This window comes from Electrona antarctica (assembly GCF_951216825.1).
Source record: "Electrona antarctica genome assembly, chromosome: 20".
Classification (NCBI taxonomy): domain Eukaryota; kingdom Metazoa; phylum Chordata; class Actinopteri; order Myctophiformes; family Myctophidae; genus Electrona; species Electrona antarctica.
This window is the reverse complement of record NC_136801.1, coordinates 3,687,738-3,707,392: the sequence shown is the minus strand read 5'-3', so window position 1 is coordinate 3,707,392 and position 19,655 is coordinate 3,687,738. Positions and strand designations below refer to the sequence as shown.

Here is a 19,655-nt window from a genome sequence, read left to right as displayed (position 1 = left end):
CGGTATAGCGTCAACTAAGAGCACTTTGGTCTTTTATAACGGTTGGGTTTATTTCCTCCCCCCACCACCCCCTCCCCCCCTCTTTTCTTTGACTCCTTGACCTTTGGAGAAGAACTCCTGAGGACAGGAGAGCGATGATGTACAGTATATATAATACATACATCAGTGACATTTGCACAGAGGAAAACAACTGCCATGTGAAGCCCATCCAGCTACTGCAGTGTGCTGGCGATTGGTTTCCACTGTCTGGTCTTATAGCAGTAACTGAACCAGTGACGACGGCTAACATTAATATTGGAGGCTTTTTAGTGAACATATAGTATAACTCTATTATACACTTACTGTACCATATTGACAATAGTTCTTTTATATTCTGTTGAATACAGTAGATTAACCTCAGAGTCCAGTAGGACATGTTGTAAACCATATGCTTCTCCCTCATCCTCTGCATTTACTCTCAATAGTGTTTAATTTAACCCTAACCCTGATTTTCAGATCACAACGCACGGTTACACACACACACACACACACACACACACACACACACACACACACACACACACACACACACAGTAGTGTGTTCTATCGTGTTAACGCTGGGGGGCATGCAGACTTTCTATAGCCTTTTTCTTGGGACAATGTGACGTCCGAGGTGAAAAGGCTTATGTCTCTGGCTATTGAGGTGATAATGACCGCTGGCCATGAGCGTTTCGAATTGTGGTGGGTCGCGAGCGAGCGATTCGTTCATAAGACCCGACCGTGAACGTGATCGAATCATTGAATCGGATCATTGCCGTGAGTGTGAATCGAATCGTTCACTCACTGAAATGAGCCGTTTTGCCCATCACTAGTTTTTAAGTAGTTCACACATATACACGTTGGAGTGGTTACTTCATTCGGTGACCACGTGCGTGTATAATACAGTACGTGCACATGTACACGTGCCATAGCGTGTGGGAGGGAATAATTATGGTATACCCTCCAAAACAAATCACACCTGTGTGAACTGAGTGGTGCAACTCCCCTCGCCTCTCTCTCTCTCTCTGTAATTAGCACTATAGGCAACAGTGCAACACTATCTCTCTCTCTATCTGTTTCTGGCACAACAGCGCCACTTTTGCCCCTACTGGTACTCATAGTCACACACATAGTCACATAGGTTAACACGGACATTGCTGTTCCTTGGAGTGGTTGCACCACTCAACAAAAATAACTAGAACGCACCACTGCACACGCACACACGCACGTACACACACACACACACACACACACACACACACACACACACACACACACACACACACACACTTACATACGGTAGTCCTCTTCTATTCACATTGATTGTAGTAGCAACACCTGTTGAGTGGGAACTAATGAACGCTTAATGCCCTAAACCTAAACCAAAATAGAGTGTGGTTCAGACCTGACCCTGCGGTTCAGACCTGACCCTGCGGTTCAGACCTGACCCTGCGGTTCAGACCTGACCCTGCGGTTCAGACCTGACCCTGCGGTTCAGACCTGACCCTGCGGTTCAGACCTGACCCAGCGGTTCAGACCTGACCCTGCGGTTCAGACCTGACCCTGCGGTTCAGACCTGACCCTGCGGTTCAGACCTGACCCTGCGGTTCAGACCTGACCCAGCAATAACCAAATGCTGATTAATATGTTTGAGCGTATACCTGTATATGGCGTTGGCCAATAACCAAATCCTGTTAGCACCTGCTATATTTAGGTCATGTTATACAGCATTTATAAGCAATTCTGCACCTTATTATTATTATTAACCCTAGTGATATTTAATTGTCTGTACTCTTTAATGTCTTCTCTCTTCTGTTTTTGTTTTTTTATCGTGGTATAGCGTAAGTTGTGGCACGTTATCTTTGTAAGGATTGCAGAGAGGAGAAGAAGAGACCATGTACGATGCACTGGTAGTGTGTGTGCGTGTGTGTGTGTGTGTGTGTGTGTGTGTGTGTGTGTGTGTGTGTGTGTGTGTGTGTGTGTGTGTGTGTGTGTGTGTGTGTGTGTGTGTGTGTGTGTGTGTGTGTGTGTGTGTGTGTGTGTGTGTGTGTGTGTGTGTGTGCGCGCGTGTGTGTGCGTGCGCAGGGGTGTACTGGAGGTGGGGCAAAGTGGAGTGCCGCTCCACTGCGTACCCGTGTGCGTCGACCAACCAAGCGGCTTTCGCACCCCTTAACCCGTTTTGGCCTGACGTCGAAATTTTAAAAGTGTCGTCTAAATCCTGAAATACCTATGTTTCTATATCAGTGGTGCTCAATATTTCATGTCAAGGAACCCAAAAATGTTATGTAAGAGGCCGCTGAACTCCATCTAAAAGAATGTTGTTCCAGGGACCCCCCAGAAGCAAAGATTTGAGTTAAAAAATATATATTCCAAATTTGCGACACATTTTCACGATTTTTCAAAAATAGCAGACCTACAAGCTTGTAGATCTGCTATTTTTCATTAGCTAAATTATAACAATGTTTAAAACACCAAAAGGGGTTCCCGCCCAAAATGGGTTAACAAAGCTTACAAAAGCTTGCGAGTGTCATCCAACGTGAATGAACATAGGAATGACCCTGGCTGGATGCATACGGTACCAACGGTCCATTGTGTGACCTGATAAGTACTGTAGCTGTAGGACATACTGTCAGATGTTCTGAAGCAGTCCAAAGAGGACGTTTGGATAACAGTGGCTGATGGGGCAGCGGTGGCCGAACGGATTGCAGAGCGGTCTTGATACCGGAAGGTCGCCAGTTCGAATCAGCGGTCCGACACGTTAAAATTACCACCGCTGAAGTGCCCTTGAACAAGGCATTGAACCACTACGATGAAATGTTCTATGAGCAGGGCCTGGCTGGAAACAAGTTCTTGAGCTTAGCCCAGATACCCTGGGTAAATATAGTAATCATTTCATTTCATGGATTCGTGAACTCATCAAATTACAGAGGTGATGTATGCAAGGTAAAAGCATATATGACAACACTAAAGTATCCCCATTATGCAAGTAAATAGAATACATTTTGATATTGTTGGTTAATAAATTGGCCTACGTACATATTAGAGAGGTTATTTCAATCGGCAATCAATTGCGCACACGTGTATGTGCGAGCGTGTGCGTGTGATGTAGCTATCCACTAGTTAAAAAATCACACCCGTGTGAACTGAGTGGTGCAACTCCCTTCTCCCCTCTCCCCCCCCCTCTCTCTCTTATTAGCAGGCGACAGTGCAGCACTATCTCTCTCTCTCTGTTTCTGGCACAACAGCGCCACTTTTGCCCCTACCGGTACTCATAGTAACATAGTCACATACATAGTCACATATGTAGGTTAACACGGACATTGCTGTGCACCCCTGTGTGTGTGTGTGTGTGTGTGTGTGTGTGTGTGTGTGTGTGTGTGTGTGTGTGTGTGTGTGTGTGTGTGTGTGTGTGTGTATGAGAGAGAGAGAGAGATTGAGAGAGAGAGATATGAAGCAGAACAGATTGAGTATAGGTGCTGTTGGGAAACTGGGATCCTTAGATCTAAAATCAGCCAACCAGCGCCTGACGTTCCCCAAGGTGGGAAGTGAAAAATGATGTTGACTCTTGTCTGTTGCTTACATTAAGCAACATGCTGTCAAACCCTGTAGAATCTGGCCTTTGAGATGATATAATATGGCACTTTTCTGTGACTTTACAGTATATAGTTCAATATACCAATCCCTGTATTTGTAGGTTTTAAGCCCATGTTGAACTGTGGGACGCTTGTTAACCTGGCATATATAGTGTTAAATAGTGTGTATGCGGTTCACATCCCCACCTAAATCTTTTACTCCTGATGTGTGTTTATGTGTGTTTTGCAGAAAGCCAACAGCACAGGGAAAAGTTTTTATTTCAATCTGCCTCTGAGGTGGTTGACTTAAATACCCAATAATGTGCATCGTATTGCAATGTGGTCGATATTTCCAAATCATACGTAAGCATAGTGTCGTATGCTTGTTGCCGAATCCTTTTCGAGGAGCTTTTTAGAGAGCAGCACCGAGTCAAAACAATTAATAGTTATTGCACAGTGAAGCTCATCACTAAAATATAAAGTAGCCTATAAGCTTTATTGCTTTGTGAATTTAATTGTGCTGAAGAAAAGGAAAAAAAATGTAACTTGTGCCTCTACTTGCACTTTTTGACAAATGATATTCATTTGAAGGAGTAGAACTTATAGAATTTTAATTGAATCTTAATCATTATTAGAATCTGATCGATCGATAACTTTTTCCACAAAAAGACGCCCTGTGCACTATCGATGCTCACTTTATCTTTAAATGGCCTACAGTACGTTGTAGCATTAACTTGTGTATATATATTGTAAGGTGTGATCTTTGTGATTTAGTTCCTCAAGTTTACATTTGGATTCAAATTAATACCCCCCCTCCCCCACTCCCACGTGTCTTGGTTGGTACTTATTGAAAAGTCTTTGAAAGTGGATAAGCTTTTATATGTAATAATAAGCTGTGTTTATGTTTTCATTTCTTTATAAAAGAATTGCTTCTGCACCTTAGCATACTGTAGCTTATGTATGTCGCCCCAGTTGGTAGTTACATGTGTGTTTATATAGTAGTTTCCATGGTAACATGGGGTTAGGGCCATTTAATCGATCAACTACATTGATAATAATGGTACTTTTTGTTTTGTTTGAGGGGTTTTCTCAATGTGTCTAACACATTTTTGTTCTTTGATTTGCTGCTTTTGTACAGGGTCCAGTTTGGGACTGCCCTTTAAATAAGAAGAGGTTAGATCTGGTGAGCTGTTTCACTTTGAATGCTATATTTTGGCTGTGGTTTTAAAAAGAAAAAAAAAAGAAAAGGGGAAAAAAGAGAAAAGAGTAAAGAAAACGGATCCTTATTGGAGAATGAGCTCTATAAAGCACTGTTGCCAGAAATTAGGTAAAAGCCCTTACTTTTAATACACTTAAAACAACAGCAACAGATATTTGGATGTATTTTATTGTGTTGTCATCAACATCTTATGCCTATATCTGGAGCTTAATTTTGTCATTGGTTAATGGGTGCTTGTGATTGTTGGCACAGCACAGATCTCTGAGACATGTTGCCCTCATGTGGCAACATAGTGTACTGCACTGCCTTAGGGAATAGAATACAAGGATACAAGAAAAATGCTCTCTAGAGCACCTTATCCTTAAAGATGGAGTGCCACGATTTTTGTATTTTTCCAGTTTTTCATGTGTCTATGAGGTGACAGTACTTCATTAGACACCCTGGAGTCGTTTGTATGTGCAATGGTGTATTAACTTTGTATTTAGGGTTTCTTCCTGGAGGCTGAACCCTTGACAGTCAAACGGGCCAATGAAATAAACAGTAAAATAGTGACATCACACTATCAGCACCTCCCCTAACCCCTCCCCCTTTATCATACAACTACAGCTGTGGGTGCGACTTCAGTTCAGGTGGATCACCACCCATCACCAGCCAAACCAGGCACACTTAATTAATTGGTGGACGTGCCCACATAAAAGCATGATTTTAACAAATACTGTACACTTTTGGGAAAAAGGTTCTTCCTCCTTATATTATAATAATACCTGATGATCATGTTTTAGGGTGGGAAAAAATCGTGGCACTCCATCTTTAAGCATCTCTAGTCATCATAGACTGTAGTACTTACTTTAGATGATCGAAGATAATAAAAAAGAGAATACCAAGAAGACACAATCATGTACGTGTTTCGCCTACTTGACTGTTTTGACAACACAAGCCCGAAAGTTATTATCGATATGTCGCGGTGATATTTGGATCCAATGTGATACTTAGATCACATTTGCCTTATACGGAGAAGGAAAGTATATGCCATGGAATTGAATGTTTTTGGATATTGTAGATGATGGCTAAGGTGAGGAGGAATAGTAGTTAATACTACTGATAAATGCACTTTGAACTATGTTGCCACGCTAGCGCATGATGGGAACATGTATGCAGATACAAAAGTGACCAACAGTTTAAACCCCAATCTACAGGTATGCCATTTTATATTCAAATGTACCTTGGGGGGAGTTTATTGTGTTCATAAAAAGGTTTTGATCAAGCATGACAAAAAAATGTCTAAAACCACAATCAACCTTTTACAGGTTTTTTTTGGACATGGTTGTACAGATTATGTCGGGTTTATTATTTATGTGGGAAGTCTATGGCCATGCTGATATGTGGTGGGTTCAGTTCTGACATGTACTTTGCTGTTTAAATAACAGTGTTGTTCGTTGGGGCGATGGTACTGCAGTGCACTGCAAGAATTTAATCTGCGAGGAATCAGAACGTCACCCCCTAGAACAAAGCCAACGTACACTGTGTATATCCGTGTGTGTGCTGCTGTGGACTGTGGAGTACAGTATGCCTGCTTTGCACTGTTCTTATTCAGTACATGAAATATGTATTGTTTGTAATTTGGTCTCTCCTCAATCACAAAACGTAAAGGAAAACAGCATCGGCTATACTGCCAAATTGGTTATAGATTGATTATAATATATTAATTGGTGTTTGTTAGCACTTTATGCACATATTTTAGAACGTGGCGCAGCGCTCAAAGTGTTAAGAGAATGGTCTGGGGTCTTGAAGATTAGAATTCACGCTGAAACAGAATTCACGAAATAGATTAACCCATTTTGGGCGGGAACCCCATTTGGTGTTAGCATTATGTTATGCTTTAGCTATTGAAAAATAGCAGATCTACAAGCTCGTAGTGCCTGCGCCACCGAGTGGCGCGCTATGAGCTTGTAGGTCTGCTATTTTTGAAAAATCGAAGAACGACTGACATAGAAACATAGCTTTTTCAGAAAACTGTCAGGATGTAGAAGACATTTTTAGAATCTGATCTCAGGTCAAAATAGATTAAGAATCCTTTTAGTCTTCAACAAGGATGACGAGACTGAGGTCTGTTTGCTCAGCTGTTCCTCTGGGCCGTATTCTGCTTTTATGTAACACTTAGGGGAGGGAAACCCCTCGGGGTTCCACCCTGACTGACATACAGTAAGAGCACAAATAAACAACCATTTTGGCCTGACCTCGAAATTTAAAAAAGATTTTTTCTAAATCCTCCAGTTTTCTGAAATAAATATTTTCACGATTTTTCAAAAATAGCAGACCTACAAGCTCGTAGCACGCCACTCGGTGGCGCGCTATGAGCTTGTAGATCTGCTATTTTTCAATGGCTAAAGCATAACATAATGCTAACACCAAAAGGGGTTCCCGCCCAAAATGGGTTAAGAGCAAAAATAAACAACTACGTGAATTGTGCTTTGACATAGATTCTAATGTTATCTTGACATTATTAAATAGAGATATAGAAATTGAGAGGGGAATCCTTGCACACTTGCTCTGATACGTGTCTGTCTTCTAGACAAGGTTTTTATGTTTTCTTTTTTAATTAATGGCCAAATTCTCCTTTTTTTTCTAAAGGCTAGCAGCCAAAGGATTGTTTTTCATTAAGCAAAGGTGGACCTGCCCTTGTCCTAAAATGAGGGTACGTGAGCGATTATAGGTGGTGCTTAGCAGCCACAATAACCGTGCATTCTGCAATGCACCTGAAGCTAATGTTTGTCGTCAAAAAGAAAGGCGTGTGCGTGTGCGTGTGTGTGTGTGTGTGTGTGTGTGTGTGTGTGTGTGTGTGCCTGTGTGCGTGCGTGTGTGTGTGTGTGTGCTGGTTCAGCTGCTAGAGAGCAGTGGTGGAAGTAGTACTCAGATCTTGTACTTTAGGTAAAAGTAGCATTACCGCAATAAAATAAAGGACCATGTGTTCCACATTTTAGTGGAAGTAGAAACTTTTTGGCATCAAAATTTGCCAAAATCTTTCAAAGTTAGCAGATCTACAATCTTAATGAAGATTAATGTGTATTTTGTAATAATCTAAAAATCCACAAAACCGGTTGTTATACTACAAGTAATTAAGCAGTTGAGACGAATAACAGTCCAAGTCCACAATAATTGTCCATAATGTATAAATTATGGATAAGGGGTCAGGACAGCTAGGCCTTTTTGGGGAGGAGTCAGAATACTTAGGCCTCACTCAGACCTTTAAAACATTGCTGCATGCTTGTTGTATGAATGCTGTGAGTGTCATGGCCTCCCCAATGCATTTCCAATGGGAGTCACATGGTTTGACACAACATTTGTGTTGTATGAGGGGGAGGGGCGCAGTCGAAACACAGCCGAAAGCCATACAACAGCTTGTAGTCCAAAATGTGGACTACAAACCATGTGACTTCCATTGGAAATGCATTGGGGCGGCCATGACACTACACAACAAGCATACAGCAATGCAGTAAAGGTCTGAGTGAGGCCTTAGGCTGAGCTCACACCTTTCATGCAATTCTCGTGCTCGTTGGATGCTCGTTGGATGCATGTTGTGTTGTGTCATGGCCGCCCAATGTATTTCCAATGGAGGTCACATGGTTTGACCCAACATTGTGTTGTGTGAGGGGGAGGGGTGCAGTCGTGCGCCCCTCCCCCTCACACAACACAATGTTGGGTCAAACCATGTGACCTCCATTGGAAATGCATTGGGCCGCTGGGCGGCCATGACACAACACCCAACGAGCACAGAGAATTGCATGAAAGGTGTGAGCTCAGCCTTAGACTGTTAACTTATTTGTCTCAACTGTAGTGGAGTAAAAAGTACAATATTTGCCTCTGAGATGTTGTGGAGTAGAAGTATAAAAGTATTGAAAAAATTGAAATATTCAAGTGAAGTAAAAGTTCCTCGAAATTGTACTTAAGTACATTTGAGTAAAAGTATGTACTTAGTTACTTTCCACCACTGCTGGAGAGGAAGTGAATTCCAAGAGGAATTGTGTCTCTGGCCTTGGTGGGAATTTCATCCATGCTAGCTTAAAAATAGTATTACTTAAGAGAGAAAGTATGTATATATGGATTTTAAAGACCTTGTTTTTGAAGATAAAGAACTACAGTAGAAACACAAGTCATTTTATGAATAGACACGTTTTTTTTTTCCTCCTCTCCTTTTTTTATTCAGCTCATATTTTAGGTGCAAAAACTAGAATATGACATTTGAAGTCAAAGAATAAGTTTTGAGAATAAGTTATTTTGCACATTAAATGTTTTGGACTTTCCCCCTTTTGGGCAAAGATTATAATGTGGTATTAACCATAGACGACAATGTTATACTCAAATCAAAGATGTATTCGGATAATCCATATACCTACCCCTCCATTTTTGCTGTATTTAACCCATTATCGCAGCTGTATTAAAGAAAACATAATGTGTACTGTTATTTGCTGATTCTCTACTTTACAATGTAAACACAATGTCTTAGTTATAACTCTGATGTACAAAGACCATGTGTAGGCAGTAGTTGTCGACTCTATAAACCAGAATACTAAAACACAAGGACAATTTGTGTCTAGAGGTGCTATTAACATTAGACTGTATTTTGTCTTTTATTGTATTATTGACTATAGTGTTTACTGTCTGTATAACACAGAGGAGCGTAATGAAATCATTTCAATATTAAACAATATAGATCTATATTATTGCAAATATAGTTGTGCGTTGTCTTTTTTATTTTATTTTATTACTTCTGTGCAGCAGAGCAGAGAATGACATTTATTTTAAAAGACTCAATATTCAAGGATGTATGAAGGCAGTCACCAACTTAACCCATTTTGGGCGGGAACCCCTTTTGGTGTTAGCATTATGTTATGCTTTAGCTATTGAAAAATAGCAGATCTACAAGCTCATAGCGCGCCACCAAGTGGCGCGCTACGAGCTTGTAGGTCTGCTATTTTTGAAAAATCGAAGAACCACTGACATAGAAACATAGCTTTTTCAGAAAACTGCCAGGATGTAGAAGACATTTTTAGAAGCTGATTTCAGGTCAAAATGGGTTTAAGGACATTGCCTCAATTTCACCGGTTCTTGTTCTGGGAAGGTGCATCCAACCCTTCCAGTACAAGAATGAAAGTTGTTATTTGTTTAGTATGGTATTCAATCAATCTATATGTTCTTTGTTGTTACACTACATCATGATTTTGCTGCCCTCTACTGTGTCTGGATGTGTACTACAGCTTCCTGCCAAGTGCCAACATTTAAAAGTTATATTATCTTGGTGACTGACTGTATCTGTGTTATACATTGTCAACAAAGTGCACATATATCGGTATCCCACACAGTGCAAAAAAAAAGTAAATCGGCTTCATGGATTTCTTACTTTTAACAATATCACTCCAAAAACTTTGGAAACATACACATATGTATAAAAACATTGATCAATACAGAAAAAATAAATGGTAATATCAAGCCAGCACCACACACAGTTACACAGCAATTGTATATTTCATTGTATAAAAGAAAATCGAACATATTTTAGCAATAAGGCCCAAATACATTACACGACACTTAATTAATAAATCATACCGTGGTACATGATGACATTCATCATGCTCACACTGTGGCCATTTTGCTATTAAGTTAATATTACTTTATTTTTTAGTTTCTTAACTCTTCTTCCCACCTGCAAATATGACGTGAGAGCAAAATGGCCGCTCTGAATATAGTCTATTACTACATGTTATTGTCCATTGGCCACATTGGTTTACCTCACCTATTTTCTCCAGAACTGCTTTTCTGTCTGGTTTGGTTTTATTTGTCCATATTCAATAAATGATACAGTTTGTACCTGAATATTTCTGTCAACTTTAGTGAAACTCACTGTAGCCCTCAAGAAAAAATCTAAGTTTAAAATGCAGCACTTAATTGTAAGGGACAATTTTCCAGACCTATTGATATCAATGCACAGATTTGTTTGTACATATCCTTGGACTTCTATTTAACCACAATGGACTCCTGTTAACCAGATAACGCTTAAATGGGGACAGAGTGAGGTTTACACCTTGGTGAGACGGAGGCTGTTGAGACGCACTCCCAGGACGGTGGCCCCGGAAGCATACTGGATCTCTCGGAGGATTCCATTCCATGTTTTCTCAGCTTCATTGAATCTGTAGAGGTCAGTGCATTATTGCCATTAGTTGCTGAAAGCCCTGGTCAGATTGTCAGTTATTCAACAGTCAGAACATGGTGATTTAAACCCATTTTGGGGCGGGAACCCCTGTTGGTGTTAGCATTATATTATGCTTTAGCTATTGAAAAATAGCAGATCTACAAGCTCATAGCGCGCCACCGAGTGGCACGCTACGAGCTTGTAGGTCTGCTATTTTTGAAAAATCGAAGAACGACTGACATAGAAACATAGCTTTTTCAGAAATGTTTAGAATCTGACCTCAGGTCAAAACAACTAACATTTCAGAGCTTATTTGACACTGTGAGTGTCAGTTTGAATTGTTCTCACCTCCAGATGTCCATCATCTCTTTGGGGAGAAGCTCATCACTGTCCTCCACAGGCATCATGGCGTATCCACCCACAGCGTACATCAACCCTCCAGTAGACACCAGACTCAGCGAGCTGCGCTCCTGGGGGAAGTCCACAAAGTCTGACCACCTAGAAACACACGCACAAAACAACAAGACGGTTAAGTACCAGTAAGTAAGACGCCCTGAGGGCGAGAAGTGCTAAAACAACAGGTCTGGGAATACCCATATATGGATCTTTTCTTATTGTTTTATTGACGTTTTTGGGCCGGGTAGGGTGTAAATGTGTGCTAATTAGTAAGGCCAGGCGAGGCCTCGGGCCGGCCCAGTTTGCGCCCAAGTTGGGCTTGGGCCTTAATTTTTGGGCCTGTTGAGAACTCTAGTTTTCGCCGGCTGTCGGGCACAGCTGTGCTAATGGGGCGGGCCTGTCTAGAGTTTGAATGGACAGGTATCAGTCAAAAGGGAGACATCGTAGAGGAAGGACGGGTGGGGTAAGGATCAACATGGAATGTCAGAACAGGTCAGCTCCATATATGGAGATCTAAGAGTTTGACGTTTGAGGTCAGATGTAGAGTAGCTGACCGGCTCCATATTTGCAGATCTAGGTGATGATCCAGTCTTCTCCATGTATGGCTATCCAGTTTGAGGAGGTCAGTGTCGTGATCTTCACACATACTATATGGAGCATGTCATGAGGCGTGACTGACGGACATGAAGTGTGACTTGACTGACATGAAATGCAGGTTTTCATAGTAAACTGTGACCTAGGGTCGCAACAATACATAAAAATAATAATATGTATATATAATATATGCAGAGGAACTCACTTGTTGGTAGTGATGTCGTACACTTCCATACTGTTTGTCAGTCCGTCGTCGGTGACTCCTGCCGCCACGTAGATCTTGTCCTCGTGGACGGTGGCCCCACACAGAGAGCGTGCGATCTTCATAGGAGCCAGCTCCTTCCATTTATAAACCTTGGTGTCGTACGCACACATCTTCTTGAGGCATTGCCTGTGTGCACAGAGAGAGTGACATTATGGAGATTTGTTGTGTGCCAACATTACTCGGGTTGTATCTGTATACGGCAGCGGTTCCCAAAGTGGGGTCCGGGGACCCCCAGGGGGACTTGAGGGAGTTCCAGGGGGGACCCAGCTAAATGATAGTTTGGAACCAAATGGACCCTTATGGGTCTGTAACTCAGAGAGTGTATAAATGGAACCAAATGGACCCTAATGGGTCCATTTGGTTCCATTTGTACACTCTCAGAGTTAAATTAGCATTGATTTTACAATATAACTTGGGGGTCTCAGAGATAGAAATGTCATTAAATGGGGGTCCGTAGACTAATGCATGTCAAACTGGGGGTCCTTGAAATTAAACTGGTTGAGAATCACTGCTAGAGCTGTAGAAATCTTCTCTTATGGTGGTTCCTGGCATGTCTTTTCAAATTGGGGTCCGCGGTATAATTAGTGTCAATTTGGGGGTCCTTGACATAAAAAAGTTTTGGAACCCCTGGTATACGGTACTCACTTGTTGTCTTCCTTGCCTCCGATCACATAGATCACGTCATTGTGGGACACTGTTGCATGTCCGTAGACCGGGTAAGGAACGGGCTCTGACTCTCCCCATTTGAGGGCTCTGTGGATAAGAAATAAAGGGTCCATCATGTGAACATGTCGACAACATGACCACCATCGGCTCGAAACAACTATAGGCAGCACAGGCACTTTATAATAATTATGGAAAAAAATTAATTCATGTCAAAAGTTGAGGTGCCTTTTCTGTAAAACATGGAATTCTAAGTCTTCTCCAGTGTTTTCAAGAAATGGCTTATATGTAGTGTCATGAAATGTGTTTATTTGTTAAAGGGATAGTTCAGATTTTTTTAACTTAAGCTGTATGAAATACTTGCCATTAATATAGTGGTTGCAACTGTATTAATTGATTGCCCGAGTCCTGTGGTGGGAGTTATGCTCTGGTATTGGTGAAATATTAAGTAGTTCCGGTCATGTTGTGGGGGGGCACAGGGGGCCATGCATTAAAAGTAAATTAATCCACAAAACTAACGTCATTTGTATTGTTGACCTATTTCTAAAATATCAGTGCAACCCCTCTATCACACAGAACTATGTTTTTTGTCTCCATATCACTACGCCCCAAAAAATAGTTCCATGTGATAGAGGGGTCAACGTTGAACGAAAGTTGCACTAATATTTTAGAAATAGGTCAACAATACAAATGATTGTGAATTATGATGAGTGAATTAATTTACTTTTACTGCGTGGCCCCAGTGCCCCCCACAAACTGACCGGAACTACTTAATATTGACCAAAACCAGAGCAGAACTCCCACCACAGGACTCGGGCAATCAATTAATACAGTTGCAACCACTATATTAATGGCAAGTATTTCATACAGCTTAAGTTAAAAAAATCTGAACTATCCCTTTAATATTGACCAAAACCAGAGCAGAACTCCCACCATGGGACTCGGGCAATCAAGTAATACAGTTGCAACCACTATATTAATGGCAAGTATTTCATACAACTTAAGTTCAAAAAATCTGAACTATCCCTTTAATGAGGATATATGCGTCAGGCTTGTGGGATCATACCAGTAGCCTTATTCTAACCTTCACCAAAGGCAAAACAGAAAAAAAGAAAAAAAAAAGATTAATTTGCATCCCTGTACTCGTGATTGGTGAGTGCTGTGGTTCATTACAGTAATCTGAACATCCTATTTCCAGAACACGTTTCTGACCCATATAATACTCACTGTCTGTCGTAGCGCAGCACGGAGTCCAGCGTCACCTCCTGCTCCTTGAGCTCCTTCCCTCCCAACACGAAGATGCAGTTCTTGGCCTCGGCCATCCCGAACAGGAAGCGCGTGGAGGGGATGGGGGGCATCCCCAGCCAATCAGAACTGACCGGATCATACTGTGAAAAAACACCAGAGTCAAACCGTTGTGCTGTAGTACAGTACACACGTACTGTAGTATTCATGTGTTGTACACAAACATAATGAATTGCATTTTTATAGCGCTTTTCCAAGTGCTCAAAGCGCTTTACAATGGTTCATTCATTCATACATTGGGAGGTGAAGCGGCGAACAGTCGACGCCAGCGTCCTCACTTCCCACATTCACACACCAACGGTGGCGAGCTCACACCGACCGACTCATTGGAGGCAATGTAGGGTTCAGTGTCTTGCCCAAGGACACTTCGACATGTGGACAGGAGGAGGAGCCGGGATTCGAACCGCCGACCCAGGGATCATTGGACGACCTGCTCTACCTCCTGAGCCACAGCCGGCCATACTGTACTTTGTCATAACATACACATTGATGCATGTGTACAGTACAGTAACAGCACGTTTGAACATTTTCCAGTCCTGTACTACATGAAATGCTGCATCATATTCACAAAAGGTTAGAGAGAGTTTATCATTATCATAGTTTTCGTAGCGCGCGCTATGAGCTTGTAGATCTGCTATTTTTCAATAGCTAAAGCATAACATAATGCTAACACCAAAAGGGGTTCCCGCCCAAAATGTTAAGCAGTGGTGGGAAAAGTACTCACATTTGTTACTTAAGTAAAAGTATCAATACCGCAATGTAGAAATACTAGAGTAGAAAAAAGTCTTAAAATTAAAATTTGACTTGAGTAAAAGTACAAAAGTATTGGTATCAAAAAAGTACCAAAAGTAGAGTACTAATTATGCAGAATGTCCCATTTCACAAGTTTTCAAATATATTAAAATCTTTTGAAAATAGCAGATCTACCAGAGTCGCATCGCGATGCATTGTGAGCTTGTAGATCGGCTATTTTCAAATAGCCTTAGTTTAAATAGAGCTGAAGGGGTTAATGTGTGTTTTGTAATAATAATTTAATAATAATCTTTCAAATATTGTAGTGGAGTAAAAGTACAAGATTTGCCTCTGAGATGTAGTGGAGTAGAAGTACAGAGAATTGGAAATACTATTAGAAATACAAAAAATGCTACTTTTTGGATCCCACTTCAAATGTTTCTTTCCTAGGTGAATATGAAATATGCTTTGGTTTTAATTAAATTAAAATGTTATTCATAAATGAAAATGTACAGAGGTAAATTCATAGTGGTGTTATTGAAGCACATTGATAAAATAGCCACTCGTACATTTTCTTAGTTGTAACGCAATCAGTTCAATTGAATTATATTTAAATGGATCTACTCATTTATCTGGCTTCTCTAGGACAGCTATTCTAATTTATTTTATCCGGCTTCTCTAGGACAGCTATTCTAATAGACACCAACCTGCAGGAAGTAAGAGCTGACTGGGTCCTCTGGGTTGTCTTCGTCAAAGAATAATCCACCGGCCACAAAGATCTGGTTCTCCTTGGTGACCAGACTGGCGTGGTTCTTAGGGATCTGTGTGGAGAGCGACGCCATGAAGCAGTCGTTTCCTGACGGGTCATAGGCCACCGCGCCCGTGTTGTTGATCATGAATATGAAGTTCCTTTTGAACATGCCGAAGCGGAGGTTATCGTTCAGGATACCCGGGAGGAGGGCCTCTTCCTCTTCCTCCTCCTCGTCTCCGTCGTTCTCCTCTTCACCATTGTCCTCTGTCTTTTTCTCCTTCTTGCTTTTGGTTTTCTTCACTTCCGGCAGTTTCCCGGCGCGAGCGTCTCGCACCAGCTGCAGCCTCTCCTCTATCTGGGGATTGGAGGCGATCAGTTTGTGCTCCTCCACCACCTCCGTCAGATACACGTCGTCGACCAGACGCAGGCGGACGCAGTCCAGCAGACCCGGCAGGTCCTTCTCCCTGTTCTCCGTGTCTTGGTGCGCCACCCAGGCCATCAGGGCCTCAAACACGGTCTCCTCCGTCTCCACGTTCAGCGAGTCCGACGACAAGATGGCCGCCAGCTCGCTGGGCAACAGCTGGAGGAATTCCTCGGCTCTGGTGATGATCTTGAAGCGCTCGCAGGCGTAGTTCCGCGCGGCGACCGCCAGCCTGGGGCAGTCCAGCATCAGGCCCAGCCTGAAGATGGCCAGACAGTTGCTGAGGCTAAGCCTCTTCTGGAGGAAAGACACGCATACGGTGAAGATGGACGGGATCTGCAGGATGTTGGCCACGGCAAAGATGTCCTGGACGTTGTGCTCCGTCACGTTGATGGAGGACGTGTACAGATACTTAAGGATCAGACCCATGACGCCCGGCTCCACCTCCTCCAAGACGATCTCCTTCTTCTTGCTCTCGTCCACGTCGGACAGGAAGATGCCCCGGAAGAAGGTGCTGCAGGCGCACAGGACCAGCCTGTGGCAGCGGAACTCCTTGTCTTTGATCTTCAGAACGCAGTCGACCAGGTGGTCGTTCTCCAGCAGGTCGTAGAGGCCGTCCTGGAGCAGGGTCTGCTGGTACAGCCTGGGCTCGTCCAAAGGGTTTATGGGTAATGCCATATCGTCGCTGGTCCTCTGGCGAGGAATGTGGTGTCGAAATGGCTTTTTGGCAAAGAGACCTCTTGTGGGTTTCCCGATCACACAAAAGTGAAGCTTTCGTACTGTAGGTCTTTGTGGGTCTTCTTTCCAGAGCAGAGTTCAGGCTCTGTTGCTGTCTAACCTAGCAAAGAGGAGGCAAGGGGGTTGATCACTCTGCTATTCTACCCACACCAGCTGAACCCCGGGACGGACGGCCCACTTCATCAGCTGTCCTGAACCTTCAGTTTGAGCCCCAGCTGGGGGGTTATTTATAGGCCTGGGTCTTTGGTGTGAAGCTGTGGCAGCCAGCAACCATTCTGGAACATGTGAAATGCAATACCCACTCTTTCACACTGGGCCACCTCCCACCCCCCCCAACACTGACCCACCCCCCACCCCCCCCCACCCTGACCCACCCTGACAGCTGACACATTGCTTCATGGGAAATACGTCCTTCCTGAGTCATGTTGACTTCTTTACTAGACAGCTCAGACATGAGCTTCATGCCCCCTCGTGGCTTTTCCTTCAACTGAGTCATCATACCAACCTGTAAGCACAACATATATATTATGGGTAACACCGTAACCACTGGTGTAGACTAGAGGGCATCCTCTGTCGCTGCGACTACTGTTCAGCAGGGAGTAGGAACTGGGAGGGATAGCATGTTCCTCTGCACGTGTCATGCCCTCCTGGTCAATTCCTCACTTGTCGGGTGAAGAGAAGCAGCTGACGTGACGACACCTTGTGTGTTGGAGGAGACATGTGGTTGTCTACTCTCTCCCTAGACCAGTGTTTCCCAAACTGGCAGTTGGGGGTCCCAAACTTATTTTGGGGGGTCCCCAGATGATTAGCTTAATTGTGCAACATTGTGATCTCACTCAACAGTAAACAAACCAACATACAGTAGGCCTATAAGTGTATACTATAGTATACACATAGTATACACTGTAAAGTCCATACAAATGTGTAGAACAGGGTATCTACACATTCGTAAAGTTACAGTTTAATTACTTTTAAGACCGTTTTAATGCCAAATTGTCAAATATTACATAAGAAATAGGCAAACATTGTGAAAATAGCCGATCTACAAGCTTGTAGTTAGGCTATTTTCATAATATTTATCTGTGAAACCGAGTCAAACTAAATGTAATGCCTACAATTCCTGTAGTGCTTGTCAGGGTGGGGGTGGGGGGGGGGTCCCCAGTTCAAATATTCACCCTTTACCCGTCCTAGACCAACGGTAGGTTTGGCTGGGACTTGGGGCTCCATTTTCGTCCCCGCTAAACCCCTTATTCCTAAACTTCTTTGCCTTTTTTTTACTATTTTGCAAAACATTTTTGAATAGTAAAATAGACAGCAGTCTACAAGCTCACAATGTGTCAATGTAGATTGGCTAGTTGAACTATTCAAAAATGTTTTTCAAAATAGTAAAAAAAAAAAGGCAAAGAAGTTTAGGGATAAGGTGTTTAGCAGTGACGAAAATGGAGCCCAAGGACTAATACACATGGGGACTGGGGTGATATAATGACTAAATTGGGGTGAAAAAAATAAAATGTTTTTAGTAGTTAAAGGATATATAGACTGCTTTGTTTTGTACTTTAAATGATGGTTTCCTGTAACTGCAATAAGCTTAGATTACTTTCCAGACCTACTAAACACCTTTTATTTAAATTTTGATTTTATTTAAATTTAAATTTAGATTACTTTCCAGACTCTACTAAACACCTTTATTTAAACACAAACACTATTCCAACTGGCAGGCCTTGACCTCTCCCAGAGGACAGTGTTGGAAGTGTTTCCAGTGAGCATGAATAAGGCTTGCTTAATGTAATGGTACAGAAATACCCATGTCAAACAGACTTTAATGACAACACCCACTGACTGTTGTATTAATAGGGAGGGGGGGGGGGAGAAGAAAAAAAACACTGTCTCAACTATGCTTTTATACATTATGATTGCACACAAACATATGCACACATAAATGTACATACTTTTTTTTTTATATATATTTTTTATCCCACGATTTTGTAACCCATTTTTCACCCCTGTGTCAATTATCTAATGTGATCCTGGGCTCTACACACCCTCCGCCAACCTAGTCCCCATATATGGGGGACATGGGGAGAGCAACGGACTTGAACTCATGCTTCCTTCATGCCTGAGTGTCCAAGTTGCTCCTTTACACCTGACAGGGGGGAGTTTCCCTGGTTGGACGTAGCGCTTGGAAGGAACACGTTATTCCAACCAGTTCCTTTCCCCTCCATCAGGTGCCCCGGCTGGCCAGGGGGAGGCAGTTATAAATGTACATACACTGTAACTTTTACTCTATATACTATTCTTGTATTGGAGCCAAATCCAATACCAAAGGAGATGTACATGAATAAATAAACATAGAGCCATAGCCACATTTCTTTTCATTATTTTGTAATGGCTGAGAACGTGATAACAAGAAGTTTGCATATGTCTGTAATTTCATGTTTGTATAGCTGACTGACACAGTTTAAGAATAATGTTTACATAATATAAAACCAGGAAGAAAAATGTCAAGGCACATCAACAGTCACTTTAGTGCCTATGGTATACAGTATGTTACAACAAATAGGACTGTATTTTCTTCATAAACTTCATTTTTCATATTTGTGGCTTTACAATTTGTTTGGCTTATTTGTAGGACGTTAAGGCACTTAACAGCAGAATCAGTCTCCATTTTAAAACATTAAAATTAAAATAATAATACATATCATCTGCAGACCGTGCTTGGCACTATGCAGTACAGTATGCATGCATTATCCTTCATTCTTTAGCACCTTAACCCATTTAGGCCTGACGTCGAAAT

The 19,655-nt window shown here is 42.2% G+C and overlaps 1 protein-coding gene across 1 annotated transcript; it reads right to left on the bottom strand.

The window, feature by feature from the left end:
- Positions 1 to 9,973: 9,973 nt before the first annotated feature.
- On the bottom strand, positions 9,974 to 16,954 carry klhl40b (kelch-like family member 40b). The gene is made up of 6 exons (XM_079490011.1): positions 15,659 to 16,954; positions 14,142 to 14,302; positions 12,900 to 13,004; positions 12,192 to 12,377; positions 11,345 to 11,494; positions 9,974 to 10,994 (listed from the first exon to the last, which is right to left on the bottom strand). Exons 1-6 carry the CDS (start codon positions 16,799 to 16,801, stop codon positions 10,883 to 10,885), a joined length of 1,857 nt encoding a protein of 618 aa, XP_079346137.1. The 5' UTR covers positions 16,802 to 16,954; the 3' UTR covers positions 9,974 to 10,882.
- Positions 16,955 to 19,655: the final 2,701 nt, after the last annotated feature.

Coding starts and splice junctions, on each gene's coding strand:
- klhl40b (XM_079490011.1), bottom strand. CDS start 16,801: ATGGCATTACCCATAAACCCTTTGGACGAGCCCAGGCTGTACCAGCAG. Junction 12,378..12,899: donor ATCGGAGGCAAGGAAGACAA/CAAGTGAGTACC, acceptor CTGTGCACACAG/GCAATGCCTCAAGAAGATGT. Junction 11,495..12,191: donor TACGACATCACTACCAACAA/GTGAGTTCCTCT, acceptor GTGTGTTTCTAG/GTGGTCAGACTTTGTGGACT.